At 45.6% G+C, this 19,563-nt stretch overlaps 1 protein-coding gene across 1 annotated transcript; it reads left to right on the top strand.

Moving 5' to 3' along the window:
- Window positions 1-9,080: 9,080 nt before the first annotated feature.
- LOC140214365 (uncharacterized) lies at window positions 9,081-9,563 on the top strand. The gene has a single exon (XM_072285738.1). The coding sequence runs from the start codon at window positions 9,081-9,083 to the stop codon at window positions 9,561-9,563; it is 483 nt and encodes a 160-aa protein (XP_072141839.1).
- Window positions 9,564-19,563: the final 10,000 nt, after the last annotated feature.

The following is a 19,563-nucleotide window of genomic DNA, read 5'->3' as shown; positions in this document are numbered from 1 at the left end:
CATGACCATGCTCTTGCTTTCCTTTTTCCGACCCGTGGGAAGATATAGAGCAGGTTAATATGTAACGCCTTCAGAACCGGGGACAAGATCGTCTATATTCCTAAAAGGAGAATGCGCTTACCAGCCCAATTACATTCTGCAGCTCTTCTTCATAACCATGCTGTTGCTTTCCATTTTCCGAACCCTGGGAAGATATAGAGCAGGTTAATATTTAACGCCTTAAGATCCGGAGACAAAATGGTCTCTTTTCTTAAAGCGAGAATGCCCTTACCAGCCCAATTACAATTTGCAGCTCTTGTTCATGACCATGCTCTTGCTTTCCTTTTTCCGACCTATGTGAAGCTATAGAGCAGGTTATTATGTAACGCCTTGAGAACCGGGGACAAAATTGTCTATTTTCTTAAAGCGAGAATGCCCTTACCAGCCCAATTACATTTTGCAGCGCTTGTTCATGACCATGCTCTTGCTTTCTTTTTCAGACCCGTGGGAAGATATAAAGCACGTTAATATGTAACGCCTTGAGGACCGGGGACAGAATTGTCTATTTTCTTAAAGCGAGAATGCGCTTACCAGCGCTATTACATTTTTCAGATCTTGTTCATGACCATACTCTTACTGTCTCTTTCTGACCCGTGGGAAGATATAGAGCAGGATAATATGTAATGCCTTGAGAACCGGGGACAAAATCGTCTATTTTCTTAAAGCGAGAGCGCCCTTACCTGCCCAATTACACTATGCAGCGCTTGTTCATGACCATGCTCTTGCTTGCTTTTTCCGACTCTTGGGAAGATTTAGAGCAGGTTAATATTTAACGCCTTGAGAATGGGGGACAAATTTGGCTATTCTCCTAAAGTGAGTATGCGCTTACCAGCCCTATTACAATTTGCAGCTCTTGTTCATGACCATGCTCTTGCTTTCCTTTTTCCGACCCGTGGGAAGATATAGAGCAGGTTAATATGTAACGCCTTGAGAACCGGGGACAAAATCGTCTATTTTCTTAAAGGGAGTATGCGCTTACCAGCCCTATTACAATTTGCAGCTCTTCTTTAGGACCATGCTCTTGCTTTCCTTTTTCCGACACATGGGAATATATATTGGAGGGTAATGTGTAATGTAAATATAGCATTATTTTATTGTCCATAGCGACGCAGTTCATTGAAAATGTACCAGTTCATCTTTGTGCGTGAAGCTTGCGCGATGCAATGTGTAGAAGTGCGTGCTTCCCAGCGACACAATTCATTGCTTGTCATCGTTTGCCCAGTGAAGGTGTCTCTGAGTGCATGTACGCAGTATTTGAGTGTGTAGTGCACTCCAAGGTGCTTGGGGATTTCTTCTGCTGGAGCCAGCAGCGATCGCAGATGGATATCGTAACGACAACGCGAGAATCTCATTTTGGTAGGCGAGGGTTCTCGTGTGCAGTTGTGAAATGAGGCTTCGAACGGAGGAAGGGGTTGGAACTGTTGAGTGGGCAGTGCTTCTGATGAAGAAATGCGATTGCACTGGTCCTAGAAAAGCGAGCGATTCTCGGATGGTGATCGTGTTTATGACGCTGTGGCTCCGATACATCACCGATGACAGAGCAGCTATCTCAAACGACTGCTGCGATACGCACTCCTTAGCATCGTCGTACCCCTCGGCGCATCGGCGCCTTACAAACAGCTACAGTGACGTGCCGATAATTATTTACTGTGTGCTACGCCGCCACAGTGCAGGCAATGAAACCGTCTTGTGGGGTCACTCCAGCCCGTGAAGATATAACCATAAGCAAGCGATAGTCCACGTTTTGTTTTTCATAGTGGTGCTCAGTACACCACCGATGACAGTGCGTTGTGGGTGTTTTATGTCGGCGGTCAAGATTGTTATTTCCGCTCAGCTCGTCACCACGTCGCTCTTGCCGAAAAATGAGTTGTGCGGGGCCTAACCATTGTGAAAGCGCTCACAAGAGTTACATGCCTCGCGTGGGGCGTGACGGCTTGTTTGATTTGACTCGTGCTAAACTGGTACATAGTGAAACCCCCTCCGAGTTCAACTCGGGAAGTTGGCGGCGGCACCAGCAGCCTGTGACAATGCATCCAGAAGCAGCAAGCGTGAGTATGACCGTCTGGACCCATTCACGTACATGACCGTCGTGGAGCTTCAGCGTCATTTTTGTCTGTCGAAGGCATAACTGCGCTGGGTGTGTGATGAGCTAGGCGAAGACTCGTCTGTGGAGACAGCGTGGCGGGCTTCATTCGTTCACTGTCGAAGAGCAGTTCTTCTGCACCCTCCGTTTCTACGGGACTGGGAGTTTTCATGGAAGCTTCAGCGCCGAGCATTACATTGGACATAATCAAACTACTGTGAGCCGCTGTGTCAGACATTTGTCTGACGTGCTTACCGATGCGGCAATGCGTAAGCTGTGGCTGGCTTTCCCGATCACTGCGGCTGAGCGGGCATATATAAAAGAACGCTTCCTACTTAGCGGGAACATTGCGAACGTAGTCATGTGTGTCGACAGAACTTACGTGTGAATTAGGGCGCCTTCAATGTCAGCGTTACTGTGATTAGCATAGAAGCAACTTATAGGCACTCCATACTGCCAAATTTCTCACTTCTGTGTAGCCGACCTAAATTTTGTGTTACTGACATCTCACATGCAAATTGTGTGAAGTACCCTATGAATGTAATCTCATAAAGAACTTGGGGCTCTTCATTGGTGGAGTTATTTAGTGTGCATAATACTGAATTTCGGTCATGCGTCATTTATCGGCCGCTCTATGAAACAGCGAGGCATTGCAGAATTCTTTTCAACGTGAGGTGCGGATGTTGCTCTAAGCCAGTTGGGCTTATGCATTTGTGGCGCAATGAAAATTCATTGAGAATCTTAGTGTACTGGCTTGCATTAAGAAAATACTTCAGGGTGTTTGCTCTGTCCACTGTTGATGCATGTGCTGGAGGTTCAGTGTATTTTTTGTGGGGGGCAGCGTTATTATTGATGGACAAATAATATATTTTTGTCTCATAATGGGGCTCTAATTATTAAGCAGTAGAACAATGCAGATCCAATGCTCTGCAGAACTGGGTGTGCGTGAAGATCTCATGAACCCCCAAGGCAATTTTACAAATCGGGAGATATGTGGCACAGATGGTAATGAAAAGTGGGTCTCTAGCCCGCCATAGAAAAAAAGAAAAATTGGAGCACGGATAGACCTTTTGTACAGTTTTAGAGCAATGATTATACAAAACGTGATATGCTAAAACATGTAAAAGCTCGCCGCAATGCAAAAGAAGGATGAGTGACAGGCAACATATTTTGACATTGAACATTCATTGTAACTGTTATTTTTATTGTAAGTCTTGCTGTCACACCTTTAACTGCGGCACTCCCTTTACTGAAACGTGGCACTGTCTTTCCATTGGTGTCATGATGATTATGGTAACAGCAGCAGCAAGGCTGGTTAATGCTTGCCCCTTTGATTCCTGTGAGTTTAGTGGTAAATAATATGGCACATAGATACACCTGTGCTGCAAAATTTACTGCTTGTGGTGCTTTCTTTGCGAGCTAATTTGCGTTCGGACATTTCAAAGATGTGTGCCATTGTGGCCTAATGTCTAGAGCTTTGGTGAGGTTGAAGACTTGGTGTATTGGTATAGCAGACTTGAAGTTGAATTGCACAACAATATGACGGGACACAAAGAAGATAAATACACACAGGAGAACGCTCTGCTGCGCGTGTGTATTTGTGTGCCGTCGAATTGTTGCGCACTTCAACTTCAAATAGAGCATTGGGCATCTTAGGTGCAGGACCGAGGACGTGTGAGCTATACAACATGCCAGTGCCTTGCCACACTGTTATGGAAGTCTGAAGGTTTACAAACAAAGCTTAGCTTTCAAATCCAGCTGCTCATGCAATTCAAGCACTGATTAAAAGAACCATCATACAAATATAATGTTGAAATGGATGGCATTTGAAAAGTGTGATTTGCACATTGACATTGTTCACATAATAGGTGCCACACCAGTCCAAACAATAATACTGGACAGAGCAGTTTGCTTCCTACGTGAAGCACAAGCTTCCATTTCATGCTGTGCAGAAAACCTAGCTCAGTTTGTTTTGACGTGGTAGACTACATTCATTGTAATCTGTTTTCGATTCCATAGAAGTGCGAAATACCACCTCTTCTTCAAGGACGTGATGGGAGTATTTGGCGAGACCTTTTTACAGCCCCTCATAATGGAAGTGTGGCCAGCCAGCTTTGCTTGGATGCGTCTACATATTTCTGTTGCTGATCATTGTGTGCTATCAAGTTGCTAAAGTCTATTCCACTGGTGCAAGACATTACGTCATACTATAGTCGAATACAGCTTTAGGAGGCCGCGGAATGTGCACTTCAAAAGCAGGGGAACACAAGCCTGCACCAATGGGAACGCACTCTAGACTGAGGTCGTGCCGCCGGACGCACTAATACCCGCTCGTTGTAGAGGGACTATTTCTTTAGATATGGAGGCGATCGGCTGCTGAGCTTTGCTCATATGGGGGGGCTCTGCTGTCTTCTGAAGAGGTATCGGACTGTAGAGGATGCTGCTTTTCATAAAACGAAAAAGGACAAAGTGTACAATTATTGGGCCTGTGAAATATATACATCAGAAGTGAGATATGCAAGAGTTTAAAGTGTGTGAAAATTAGTACATGCAAATATAGGACATTGTGAAAGAATATGTGGTATCCAACATGCATGTAATGGCACGTTGGACTCGGGGAGTGTTGCATTCATATGTACAGTCTATAGGTGATAGCATTAATAAGCTCCTGCTGTTTCCTGTCTTTTCATTGTGTATTGCACACACCGTCCATCTTGTGGCTAATCAGCATGCGCTGTACTCTTGCACATAGAAAGAACAAAAAGCACAGTGACGTGTATGCTGCATTAGTGTATTTTTCATTTACATATTCCAAGAATGTCTCAGGTTGACTTATGTTTTATCCCATTTTGAAGAGACACCAAGGCCATGTTGCAAGTGTCCTAATATGCACTTCACAATGTTTACGGCGAATATTTTATTCATGCTCTTGAATAATAAACAAATTAATAAATTCAAAACCCCTTTATAAGGTGTCTTCTGGGGGCTCGACTTGGTAGCAATGAGCGCAGCGATACTACTGCTGCAGAACAGTCCTCTTGACCTCTGCCACACTCTCAAGAGCACGTGCATGGCGCTCGCCTACTGCCACAAGGCGGTTGAGTGCCTTCAGCAGCAGAATGTTTTGCTGTTAAAGAAAGTGGATTGTCGGAATGAATCAACCGCATATAAACTATCGTTTACAAAGAAAAATACTTGTTGCAGTATTAGTACTAAGAGCCCTTAACTGTGGAAGCTTTTATTGTAGATGTATAATGAAACAATGTGTCAGGACAACTCTGCTTTATTTTTCATAAATGGGGTTGTCTTTTTCAGAGCTAATTGTCATGTTGAATAGTGTGCTAGCAGCTGAGGTGTTCCCGCACCTTCACCAGACTCTACTGACAGCACCCCAAACCTATTTTTGTTCACTGCAAAACAGATGCCTTTTCCTAGAATCCCGTCTTATGCGAGCTGATTGCATCCTATGCCTACAAACATATTTCTTCCCGTTACGCAATTTTCTACCATCCTCGGCTGCAGTTCTCTCTCCTTGACATCCATTTTGTCACGCCTATGTAATCATCTGTTATGATTGGCTACAAGTGATTGAAGACGTGCATGGCCTGCCTGCTGATTCCACTTTTTTTTTCTTAATCTCAACTAGCATACCAGTCGCCATGGTTTACTACACCACTGTCTTCCTGCCTTAATGCTATCTTAAAAAATTTTCTTTACTTCGCTTTCTGCGCAGTCCCCGACTTCTCAAGTTTCTTTGTTAATCTCCAGGTTTATGTCCCATATTGCAAAAGCGGTACAATGCAATGATTCTAAACTTTTTCAAGGATATCGGTTACGTGGTGATCACTATTCGGTAACGCCTTCCATGTGCTATTCATTTCATGAAATCTTTGTATACGTTTCCTGCTTTATATCAGTACCTGCTACTGATATTTCATCTGGATATCTTTCACCTGGAACTCTTCAATATTCTTCGGGCTTAATGTCACTTATCTATTTCGGTTATTTAACCGAGTTAGTGAAGGTTACCGTTATCTTTTTCATATTTTCGCGGGCCCACGTGCACCTAACAGCACGAACACTCATTGTTTCTCAATGCCTTTCTTAAACTGCTTAACATTCAGTTCGTTGCTACGAAAGTGACTTAATCCGTGCACTATTATTATGCTAAATATGAAACAGTAGAAATATACTTATCTGCAGTTTCTCGATGTATCACTCACTGTGTTGGTTGCGAGATCTATCATCGGCACCACCTCCTTGTTGCATCATTGTTATATAGGCTGTCTTCCTTTTGCACACACTATGTAATATTCGTGACGCTCGCAGTCATGCAGAGTGGAGGAATTTAGAACTCCCACAGAAGCAGCACCGGACGCGTTGTTTCTTCAGCATTACGCCGTGACCAAACAGTATGTGCGCGTTGCGATCTGTGAAATCGCCGAAGCTATTGACAGTCTTACGGGGTGCACGGAAAGATTGCTCTCGGAGGGACAGAACTATCCAAGAAATAGTGGTCATTGTCGAGCCTCATCACTGCGTCGCGCAGGGCAATCTCGTTGAACTAGTTTGTTTACACTGGGCTTCTTCGATGTTTAGCTGTCATGCTCGCCGGGTGAATGGATGTGAAGTTGCCACCACACCTCGTGGTATAATGCGAAGCGTACTAAATTACAAATTAGCCGAATACACTTTCAGCGTACATCTTGTAGGCTTTAAAATGCTTCTAAACCACAATAAAGCCACTGATCATATTTTACTAAATATCATTGGTTTAATAACTTGCTTGTGCATGTAAATCACTCGGTGGAATGTCCAACAATTGAAAGAAGGCACGACCATGCACCGACGGTATGATAACACGAGCCCCAATTTGTCCACCACCCAGAAGGCAATGCCCAAGGAATGATAGCCACCCAGAGTGAACCTAGATAAACCAAGGAAACTGGAGGCTTGTCGAAGGATACACTGTGTGTCGGTACCATTTCTGCTTTCATTTTGGGGTGTCGCCAGAGCTCCTGAAGATCCCGAGTTTCGCCAAACTCGGCGCGTCCTGCATAGCACCCCAGGACAAATTTTTCTTCAACTGCGAAGTTTTTGTTGAAGAAACTCGTATGGGTTTCCTATGTAGCAATTGCAATCATTAGGGGGATGTCTCATTTGCCATCATTTAGGTACTTCTCTCCAGCTCGCGGGTTTCCGCAGAACTGTTACCCCAAGCACTTGCCTTTGCTTCGAGTTTACAAATTCGACCTCACTCCGCCGGTTGATAGCCGCGCGGTTAGGTCAGATGATAGAACAGTTGCGCCGGACAGACGGTGGTCCCTGGTATGAGTCGCGGACCAGGACAATTTTTTTATTCAACGGTGGAGCTTTCCGTTCGAGGAACCGTATGGGTTTCCGTAGAAGCAATTGCTGTGATTATGTGGATGTCTGATTTTTTATTTGATTAAACTCTTTCATATGCTACAAGCGACTCCTAAATCTGGCTGTCATTCATGAGCTTTTCCATGCTCTCCGACTTAGGTGCACATACTTTGTATGGAGTTGATAGACGTCCTCACCAATCACGTTGCCCAGAGGTTTAGAGAGCGTACACATCACACGCTACCTCACACACCTCATTCGCAACCTCGTTATTTCTGCGCTGTACATCGTACACATCTCGTACACGCTTTACACATTCTCATAGCAAAACGCAAAAATCTTGTGCACTGCCTGAAGCGTGAGTAGGAACTTATAAAAATCTGGTACATTTTCTGCGATATTTAGTTTAATAAACGCTGCATGTTCATTTCTCGTCACATCTGTGCTATATGCATACATTTCGCACATTTGTCATACAATTCTCATATAGGTTTTTCAATAGGCATCCCACGAGATTACTTTCAGGCACCCCGTAGGGGTGACAAAATACGGTGTGGGTCAAAGTTATATTGTGGGTATTTCTACCGTTCAGCCAATGCACGGTACAGGGTTTTTTCTGATTACATCGCCAGTGACATTCGGCTGCATCTGCCGGAGTGATATCCCACGCCATGGGGCTTCGCAGAGCAACGCCAAATTACTACCGCACCTTGGAGGACCCTCTTCGAACTAAAAAGTTAGCTCTCAATATCTTTAAACAGTGGCTGCGTGGCAACATATATTGGTAGATGAAAGTACAAAGTATGCAGAACTGCATAAGGGAGAAAAGATGGATATTATGAACTCTAATCGATGCGCATTCAGACTTACGAGTATTTTTAGTTGTGAAGAAAAAATAAGTAGTAATATAAAGTGCCAACAGCAATATGTAAAGCAGCAATGTAAGACTATTAGAACGTGAGATGCGCGCACTTATATAGAAATAAAATAGGCACACTGTGTGTCGTATTTTTGTTTATGCCTGGACAAAACAATGTTGTGTTTCTTCATTATGCATATTTTATTTCATACTGCGCGTACACTTAACTATTTTATGTGCTGCCATGTACTTTTTATTCTTATTCATATGCAACATTTTATTGTTCATGTGATCATATGTGCATCGCAGCTCTTTTAAACGGTGATAGCGGAGCACGTCATGCCGCATTTGTACTGGGCGGGCTAACTGCCATGATCCTTGTGACGTCACATAGCGATATATATATGTACGCCGGCACTGAATAAACTGACTCCATTCCCGGTTTGGTTGCGTGATGACGTTATAACAATTGGCGACAGGACCTTGCATACCCGCGTAAGCGACGACCTTGGACCTGCATGGGTGGACATGCACGAACGGAAGCAAGCGAGTGGAGTTTTCGTCCAGCTTCAAGGCGCTGCTCGCGCTCCCGGAGTACGGCACCGGCCAACTAACACCACTGCGGAGGAAGTACTCGGCCACAAGAAACGACAACGGGGCTTGGAGCTGGCAGCACGTCCAGGCAAGGAAACGCCAAACTGACGAGTAACGGATGTATGTGCTTCTGTCAAAATGCCGCCACTGGGAAAGATGTCCGAGTTCGACCCGAAAACGCAAAACTTCGAGTCGTACTTAGAACGTTTCGAACATCTCTTAACGGTTAATGATATCGTCAACGCAAAGCGCCTTCCCGTCTTTTTGACAGTCATAGGACCAGAGGCTTACGAAGTACTGAGAAGTCTTGTTGTGCTGGCAGCCCAGGGAGAAAAGTCGTATGCAGAAGTTAAACGCCTCCTGAAGGAGCACTACAGCCCCAGGAGTTCAGTAATAGCAGAACGATGCAAGTTCAACCGGCGCGTACAACAGGAGGGCGAAAGCGTGGAGGGGTTCATCGTGGAACTTGAACATTTAGTCAGAAAGTGTGACTACGGTGACTTTTTGCAAGACGCCCTCCGAGTTAGGCTGGTTGCTGGCATACGGAACGAAGAGACCCAGTGTGCTCTGTTTGCTGAACGAGAGCTGACATTTGATGGCGCCCTGGATAGACCTGGATAGACAACTAGCGGCGCGAGATACTGAACAACTGCGGTCAAGAGAACGACAGGCACACGTGCTGGTCATGAAAAGCCCACCACACCAGTATCAGAGACCAGCTAATGCTAAGCACGTTGAAGCCCGCAAGAACGAAAAATGCGCAAGATATGGCAGGGGACACTCGTCGGAGGAACGTTGGTACAAAAACTTTATTTGTCGCAAGTGTTCAGCTGTAGGTCATTTGAAAAGCATGTGCCCAGTTGCTTGAGCGAAGCCAGAAACATGCATGCGCTCGAGGCTTCTGACGAGGACTCGGAGCAGGAACTGTACCATGTCATTAACACGAACCAATCATCTTATGAAGTGAGTGTGGAAATGGAAGGGCGTGCACTGAATATTCAAATTGACACGGAACCGGCTGTCGCAATTGTCTCGGAGCAAGTGTACCTGTCTGAATTTCCACACGTAAAATGTGAACCATGCAAAATGTCGCTCTGCACGTACCTTGGGAGTAAATACAGCTAAAAGGGCAGTGTGACGTGGTGGTTAAGTACAATGCTGAGTGCATGACTTTACCAGTGATTGTTGTAAGAGACAACGGGAAGAAGTCACCTGTACTAATGGGGCGAAATTGGTTAGAACGCTTGAAGCTTGACTGCCTAGAAATTGGCCAGATTGCAGTTGAAGACAGAGTTGCAGTGCTAAAACAGAAGTACTCTTCCGTGTTTTCTAAAAAACTGATGACAATACAAAACTTTGAAGCAAAGATTGTTATGAAACCGGGTACAGTTCCTGTATTTTACCGCGCTAGACCAGTTCCGTTTGCGTTGCAGGAAAGAGTTGAGCGGCAGCTGAGAGAACACGTGGAAACGCGCATGCTGCGTCCTGTAATGCGAAGTGACTGGGCTACGGCACTTGTCAGAGTTGTGAAGGAAAACGGCAGTGTCTGGTTATGCGGGGATTGCAAGACTACAGTAAAACCCTCCCTCAAAACAGATCATTACCCCTTACCCAGACCAGAGGACTTGTACACAGCCTTAGCAGGAGGAAAGGTGTTTAATGTACTGGGCCTTTCTTCAGCGTACCAGCAGCTGCCACTTTACTGCGGAGTCACGACCATTTTTGACAGTAAACACTAGTCTTGGGTTGTTCGAATTTCAGCGCCTTCCTTGCGGGGTGGCAAGTGCACCCGCTATCTTTTAGGCAATGATGGACGAGGTACTTCATGGCATCCCACATGTAGGCTGTTATACTGACGACGTTATCGTCACCGGGCCCGATATCGGCGACTGCCAGGAGACACTAAAACGTGCCTTACAACACCTCAGTGAATACACCATCACGCTTAACCTGGATAAATGCTGTTTTTTTTTTCCGAAAATCGGTTGCATGTTAGGGTCACACAGTGACTGAGCAAGGCATTTACCCTACCGATACAAAGAAGAGCGCAATCTTACAAGCCCCCGAGCCCACTACAGTTACATAGCTTAAGGCGTACTTGGGAATGTGGAATTTTTACTGAAAGTTTCTAAAGAACGCTTCGGCAGTAGCAGAGCCACTTTATCGGCTACTTAGAAAAGAACAAAAATGGTCGTGGACAAAGGAGTGCAGCACCGCGTTTAAAGATACGAAGCATTTGCTAACAACCAGCAAGGTGCTCACATTCTATGACGTCAAGAAACCGCTCGCAATACATTGCGATGCATCGGCATATGGCTTAGGAGCCGTTATCTTTCACACGACGGCTGAAGGTGAAGAAAAGCCAATTGCTTTTGCTTCGCGTACGCTGTCGGGAGCAGAAAAAAATGCGCGCAGTGCGAATGTGAGGCCCTGGCGTTCATCTTTGGCCTAAAGAAATTTCACCGGTACCTGTACGGCCGAGAATTCACTATATATACAGACCAACAGCCACTGCTCGGGATACTAGGGCACGATAAGCGTACCCCGATTATCGCTGCCACACGTATGCAACGCTGGGCTTTAACCCTCGCACCTTACAGGTACCGGCTGAAATTTAGGAAAGGAAAAAAATGGTGAAGTGGCAGACGCCTTGTCTGGCCTGCCCCAACCAGGACCGGTGAATGACGAGCCATCAGACTGCATGTCAATCTTTCAGTGTCTCCCACTGACAGCAGAGGAGATTGCAAGGGTCTCGAAGCGAAGCTTAACTCTATGCCGCGTGGCACAATACACGCTAAACGGGTGGCCTAGACAGCAGGCAGATGAATTGAAATCTTACTATGTTCGCCGTGATGAGCTGTCACTAGAGCAGGGCTGCGCGACGTGGGGCGTAAGAGTCATAATTCCGGAGCAGCTGAGGGACCGCGTGCTAAACATGCTGCACGAGGCGCACCCTGGCACCCGCCACATGAAGATGCTAGCGAGGAGTTTGGTATGGTGGCCAGGAATCGATTTGGCCCGTGAACAGTAGGTTCAGAGGTGCAAAATTTGCCAAGCAGTTCAGCCAGCTTCTCGGCCGGTTCTTCTTCACCCTTGGCAATACCCCGTGCAGTGTTGGTCACGCGACCATGTAGATTTTGCACAGAAGGGTACGAACGTGTTTCTGGTATTGGTCGACTCATTCTCCAAATAGATCGAAGTATGGCCGATGTCGTCAACCTCTGCCCAAAAACACTGCAAAAACTTCGGGGTGCTTTTGCCGCTTAGGGCTTGCCCGATGTATTGGTTAGTGACAACGGGCCACAGTTCAACTCAGAGGAGTTTGGAGAATTTATGAGCAACAACGGTGTAAAACACGTTCGTATTCCTCCTTATCACGCAGCCTCCAATGGTGCTGCAGAACGATCAGTACAAACCGTGAAAAAGGCCTTACTGAAACAGGTGCTCCAGTGTGAGGCCTCGGGTAAGCAGCCGACAGTACAGGAAAATATTGATAGTTTTCTCATGGCCTACCGGAACACACCGAGCAGTGTGACAAGCAAATCACCAGCTGAACTATTTTTGAGGCGCCAGCCTCGCATAAAGCGTTCACTGCTCAGACCTGATTTTGCAAAATCCATGCGAGACAAACAGGAAAAACTAAAAGAGCAGCGCGATTTGTTTCGGGGGCAGGAGCGCAGCTTCGTGGTGGGGGACCGGGTGTTGGTGAAAACTGTGCGTGGTGAACGCGTTTCGTGGGAAGAAGGTGCTGTGATCCAAATTGTCAGTGCTGCGAAGTATATGGTGAAAGTGCGCGATCAACTCCGGTTCACACACGCCGACCACCGGCGTCCTGGACATGCTGAGCCCGGTGAGACACCCCCGCACGCGGAGGTGGGTGTGAAACAAACGCCACCAGAAGGGCTACCGACAGACGACCGCACCATAAGTTTTAAAGAACAAGATGGTCCCAGTTCCCCTGGGACGCCGGCAGACCAAAATCGCAGAACGACGATAGAGCACGACGAATCAGTACTGGCACCCGCACAGCAGCCTGTACCGCAAGACTTGGCGGAGTCACCCGTCGCCCATGCCAGCGGCACCAGCTGCACCCAACTCGGAGGAGCAGCCACCACTACGTCGAGGTGCTCGTGTGCGCCGGCAACCGGACTGGTTTAGATCTGAGGACTATAAGTAATTTCCTCTTAATTAGTGAGGTGGTAATGTTAAATTGCTAATTACACAGTACCTAATCTTACTAGATGTTATTCTAGTTAGCTAACCCATGTATTTAATTGAGCAAGTAGGAGTTGTGATAGCGCAGCACGTCTTGCCACATGTGTACTGGGCGGGCTAACTGCCATGATCCATGTGACGCCACATAGCAATATATATATGTACGCTGGCACTGAATAAACTGATTTCATTCCCGGTTGGGCTGCGTGATATAATGGTAGATGAAAGTACACAGTATGCAGAACTGCCTGAAGGAGAAAAGGTGGATATTATGAACTCTAATCGATGCGCATTCAGGCTTACGAGTATGTTTAGTTGTGAAGAAAAAGTATGTAGTAGTATAATGTGCCAACAGCAATATGTAGAAGCAGCAATGTAGGGCTATTTGAACGTGAGATGCGCGCACTTATATAGAAATAAAATAGGTAGACTGTGTGTAGTATTTTTGTTAACGCCTGGACAAAGCAATGCTGTGTTTCTTAATTATGCATATTTTATTTCATACTGTGCGTACACTTAACTATTTTATGTGCTGCGATGTACTCCTTTAGTCTTATTTATATCCAACATCTTATTGTTCATGTGATCATATGTGCATCGCAGTTCTTCTAAACAACCTCGTAAAAGCTGATAGGTCAACGGTGTGAGTATATAAGAACAAGTTAAAAATGGTTACCCGTCTGGCGGGGAGTGCTCAGTCCGAATTTCGGCCACTGGAGGTGATAACGTGATTTCACCTACTAACGGAAGCTTGCGGCAAACTTCCACTAAAATCGTTTCTACAAAAGAAACTTTTCCTCGTCCGCCTACTGCGGAATAAACACGGACACGTGCACACGCAATCGGGCCATGCAGGTCTGTATCTCCGAGCCTTCAGAAGCTGAATTTTATTCACTGAGAGACAAAGAATGAACGCAGTGAACGCGTCACTAGCCCGCAATTTAGGACCAGAACGTACACTTGTTAGGGGGGTTCATGTGCGACCCCTTTTTGCAGTGGAATGCATCTGAGAACTCGTCCATGTTCATCAATGGCAGGATGCACCGAGAGCGGCCATCTGCATGGCTGGCATTTGAAGTGTCTGCTGTGGAGCTTGCACAATATTTTACGCAATAGCTGATGAAGAAGAGCTGGTCCGCTGTCATGGCGACGCCTTTCAGAGTGCTGTCCCTCCTAGAAGAATGCAGCGAAGAAAACGCGGAGTATGCCATTTTCGTTCCTACAAGGTCAGCCAGGTTCTCAGAGTCCTTTGTGTCACTTAATACTTCTTTTCCTGGCGGTCTTACCTGCAAAATGAACAGGCGCCAGAGTGGTCATCAGTAATTTTGTCTTTGTCGTATGAATTTCAATGACTAATGTATGTTTCGCAGAATGAAACCAAATGGTTTGGTGCTAGCAATTGCGATCCCACATAATCAAGCCATTACTCTACTTTTATGAGTCAGTTCATTTAGACTCCCTACGCAGGCATCAGCACCATCTTGTGGGTCACTTCAATGCATTTTCAAAGCTATTTTTTGGCAAGCATGGTCTGTATACCGAATATGGTGAATGGAGCAAACGATCATCTTCCGGCTGAGCTGATAAAAGTAATCAATAAACACCTCACCGAAAAAAATTCACCAAAGTGTCACAGCTGCAACCTATATATGAAATGTGGAGAAGGACTGGCCTACATTTTTTTGATATTGTGTATAAAGTTGGTGCATTCTTGGTCCAGAATATACATATCTGACTCCATGCCTTTCTATAGAAGAAACATTTCTATTGCGTTGAGTCATTACAGCTCATTGCGTCACTGTCACACTAGTACAAGCATAGTTGCATTCGACAGTTTTCCATAGCAAGTACATATCGACGGCAGGATTTTTCTTGAAAAAAAATTAAATGATCACGAAAAATAACTAACTGGGTAACATACAAATCAATGGTCTCGGCGGTGCATGTTTCGTTTGACGCAATTAAAAAAAGCTTCATTTTGTTGCTCACAAATCATTTCTGACAGCTATGTGTGCGTAAGAATATTAAATGAAACTTTGTTCGCTACATTCAGGGTGCCAAAAAAATTGACAATTTCAATGAACTTCGATTTACATTTTCTTTTGCGCTGAAGAAGAAAGCTACCTAGAAAAGAACACAAGACATGAAATAAACGAGCCCATTCGCAGTGACCCAGAACCAACCCCGAAGTGCTCAAGCCATTTCCATGTTGAAATCTATTTTCTCGATCTATTGTTGCCATTTAGTCTCTGTTCACTCTTCCGCTGTAAATGATGAATTGTCACTTATGTTCTCACAGTATTTTATTTAAAGAAGCGAGGAGGCTGCGACCGAATGCACCTTGCACCGGCTATATAATTAGTGAAAAAATTCCGAATACTTTGAAATGTGATCAGGGGCATAGCTAGGGGGGAGGCGTATGGGGATTGAGCCCCCCTCCGACGAAATGTTTTTTCGTGCTGTCATGCACCGTCGACAAAAGAACATCTGGAGCCCGAAATGATTTTTGATTTTGTCGAGAATGTGTTTTTCACTGTCGAAAAGACATTTCAAAGTGAACATAGAGAACTCGGGCTGGATTTCGTGGCAATGCCAACGCACCTGGGGTCAACGCAAGGAGCCTCATCTGACCACAATGTTCCAAGGGCGTTTTGATGACGAGCGGGTTCGTCATGGCATCTCGTGAAGACCGCAGAATGTATGGAGCGCATGGATTTGAATTCCGAAACTTTATCGATATAAATTTCTCGTAAGCTTTCGATGTGAAAGCCGCGTTGACCGTTACAATGTCATACTTCAGATTTTAAATTCAGGAAATCAGTAGGTTTATTGTTCTGATAAACATTTGACACTAAAGGTACATTGATTTTTATAAGGTCGTACATCAAATCATACACAGAGACAAGCCATATCAACACACTGTCAGACAAGTTGACAAATCACACGGCGAGCTCCGATTAGACGAATCGTTGTGGTGCTTCATTTGTGTGATCATGTCACAGGAAAGAATATTACCATTTTTGCCCGTGCGCCAAAGCAGCCAAGTCAAGACACTAAACCAGCAAAGGTAACTACGTCCTTATTTCTTGTTGGCTTATTTAACTTTGTTATTTACGGGGACACCTTGAGCGTCTTCCGTTTTATTGTTCTCGCTACCCGTCGGCTCCCAGAGCCAGATAGAGCGCACAAGTTTTTACCGTGTTGCTCCCACCCACCCCGCGGCGCACTTCGGTGCGCGTTCGTTTTTCTCGCCCGAGTGGATTTTAGCCTGGCAGAGGTTCTCACGCTTTCTGGCTCACAGACGAGAAAAGGAAATAATGGATCGCTCAATGCCATCAGTGTGGGGACTCGACGGACTACAACACGTTCGCTTTAGCGCAACCTATCGGGAAAGTCTTGTCTCACCAGTGTATGATACCGAGCACTATGCGTATAGTTCTCCATATACCAAGCTTATCACATTTTCTTCAACATTCAACAGCAGCCACATTAGGTGCCCACAGTACGCATCGGTTGTGGAACACATGCTTTTCTTTCCGTTCGTTTTTTTTTTCATTTCTGTGCCCCGCCCGACAAAAGAAAAAAAAAGACATAGTTGCGGCGCAGCCAATTGTTGCAGGTAAATGTTTGATCTTGTTACTTCTTCTGCGGAAAGTAAAGGTCCATGGGACTCTTTATTCGCCGGATACTCTTAGTATAGTAAATATACTGCGATTGCAATTATATGGACTCTCCAGGCGCATTCCTGCTGTCGCCGTCGCCCTAAAGTTGTGAATAAAGTCCAAGAGTGATAACATCGTGACCGCTCTACGCATGCTGCATTTTCGAGTGAAAGAGGAGGGGGGTAGCATGGGGAAGCCTGCCGTGGTGGCTCACCAATTGCGTGCCCAAGGAAGAAAAGCGGGCAGGAAGCGCGCCGCCTTCCGTCGCGCACGATACACCAGGAAGAGGGGATGGTGGGGGGGGGGGGGGGGCTTATGATTTGATCTGTGAACCTTTAATTGCGCAAAATGCTTATTTGTGTTCTTTGACGCATTATATAGTGACGTTTTCTGAGATACGAGGCGAGATGAAAAAGGTATGCAACACGCATGTCAGAAAAACTGCAAGACCTTGAAAAAAATGAATTTTTCAGCGCAATCACCCCTCGCACTAATGCGCTTCTTTCTTCCTGGTAAGTGTTTCATACCTTGCAAAAAGAACTACCTTTGCGGTTTCCAAGCCACTAATCTGCCGCAGTCTGAAGCCAGTTCAAGCCATCAAACCTTGTTCCCTTGACGTGTTTCTTGAAACTCGCAAGTAAATAAAAGTCACTCGTGGACATGTCGGGACTGTAGGCTGGATTGTCCAGCTGATCTAAACCGCTCTATCGAATGGCAGCCTGGACTACACAACAGCTATGAACCGGGGCACTGTCGGGCTGGAGGAGGACAACTCTTGTCACTAATCTTTCGCGTATTTCCAGAAACGTATCACACAGTTTTCTAAGAACGTTGGCGTAGTATTCATCTGTCTCTGTCCTACTGTTTTCAAGATACTCAAGCAGCAGGATGCCCTTTGTGTCCCCCGAAAGTGTCCCCAAATCTTTCCTCCTTGAGCTTTGGGTCTTGCATTTTTCCGGGGAGGGATCCAGAACGCCTCCACTGAATAGGCTGCTGTTTTGTTTGTCGACCCACGGATACAACCACATCTCATCCTCAGTCACAGTGGGGAGAGAAAATCTTCTGTGTCGCTTGATTAGAAGTGCAAAAGTTCTCGTGAATTATACACGCGCTGATGTCGGTCTTGCACTGAGAGTTTCCGTGGCACCCACCGTTCTGAGACGCTTGACATACCCAAATCAAAGTGGATGTTAGTGCAAGCAGTGCCACAAGAAATGTTCCATTCTCCGACAACATCGTACACCTTGATTCGGCGATTATTCACGATAAGGCACTCTGCTGAGGCTGAATGGTCAAAGTCGGTTGAAGTGGCTGGCCGCCCTGACCTTCGGTCGTCTTCTACCTGCACACGGCCGTGTTTAAACTCATTGAAACGCCGAGTCACTGTTGCATATGAGCAGCATTCACAGCCATAAACATCCACCATCCTACTGTGGGTTTCTTTGACGAAACTTCCTTCTTTGCATAAACCTTGATAACGCATCGGTGATAATGAAAAAGTCAGAGGCGCCATGTTTGAATGACTGATGCCGACCAACTAGCAGGCTAGAGGGCTTGATATTCAGACATTGCTAGGCTGCAGAGATGACCTAAACAAAAGGTAGTGAGAAACCTCTGTCAGATATACCGTTATAGCTAAGTTGCAAAACGTTTTTATCTCCCCTTGTACGTAGATTGATTGAAGATTTATACCTATGTATAAATATCTTGTTGCGAGGTTTTGTGTGTGCGTGTAGTGAACTTTGTCTCCAGTGACACTTTTTTGCCCTTTATCAAGCTGTTTCTTAGAATTGGTATATCCTATTGTATCTTTGCATTTGTAATGTACGAGGGCGGGTAAAATGAATACGACCGAACCAACGCCATGCATTATTGATTGAGCTCATGATCTGCGACCCATGTGCGTAGAACACAGGGATCTCGCATATAAAATAGCGAGACGCAGGTGTGATGATAAATGTACTTTAATGCTCTAAAATACTGGGTTGAACATAGTTGTGTGACATAATTGACCCTTCAAAAGTTGAAAACGTGGTGTCATGAGATTTTTGACTGCTGAAGGTGTTTCACAAGAAGAAATTAGTCGGTGTATGGCTGCCGTATGCGTAAAACACTGCGTTCCACAGGCCACTGTGAAATTTTGGAGGAAATGGTTCAAAGAAGGACGAGAAAGTTAGAGAGACGATCCTACTGTGGGCCAAAGCCACCGTGCAATCACCCCCAACACCATTGCAAACGTTAATGAGCTGATGAGAGGAGAACGGAGGACAAGCGCCGATGAACTGGCATAGCGTGTGAACATCAATCACGGTTCGGTTCACACCATAGTTTAAAAAAATGTCTCCATTATCGGCTGTTGTGTGCTCAATCGATGCCCAAGACATTGAACCATCACCAGAAGACCGAGTGGTGCGGCGCTCCCTTGACTCATCTGATTCGGTGTCACAATGAGCTTGAAGATTTCTTGTCTGCAATTGTGGCCTGGGATGAATCATGGTGCCGCTACTACCAGCACGAAACCCGACGGCAAAGCTTACAGTAGAAACATTCGAATTCAGCACCCGCAAAGAAAGCAAAGGTCGTCATTTCCGTCGGAAAGTGTTGTTGACCGTCTTCGATCGTCAGAGGCCAATACTGACAAAATTCGCCAAACCTGGCGATACTATCAATCGTTTCCGATATTGTGAAATGCCGAGTCAGCTGCTTCTCGTAATGAAGGACAAACGACATCGAAAAGTGTGAAT

This window comes from Dermacentor andersoni, unplaced genomic scaffold, assembly GCF_023375885.2.
Source record: "Dermacentor andersoni unplaced genomic scaffold, qqDerAnde1_hic_scaffold ctg00000039.1, whole genome shotgun sequence".
Lineage (NCBI taxonomy): Eukaryota > Metazoa > Arthropoda > Arachnida > Ixodida > Ixodidae > Dermacentor > Dermacentor andersoni.
This window is presented reverse-complemented; position numbering and strand designations above follow the sequence as displayed.

Excerpts from the sequence above, each read along its gene's own strand:
- LOC140214365 (XM_072285738.1), top strand. The coding sequence starts at position 9,081 with ATGCCGCCACTGGGAAAGATGTCCGAGTTCGACCCGAAAACGCAAAAC.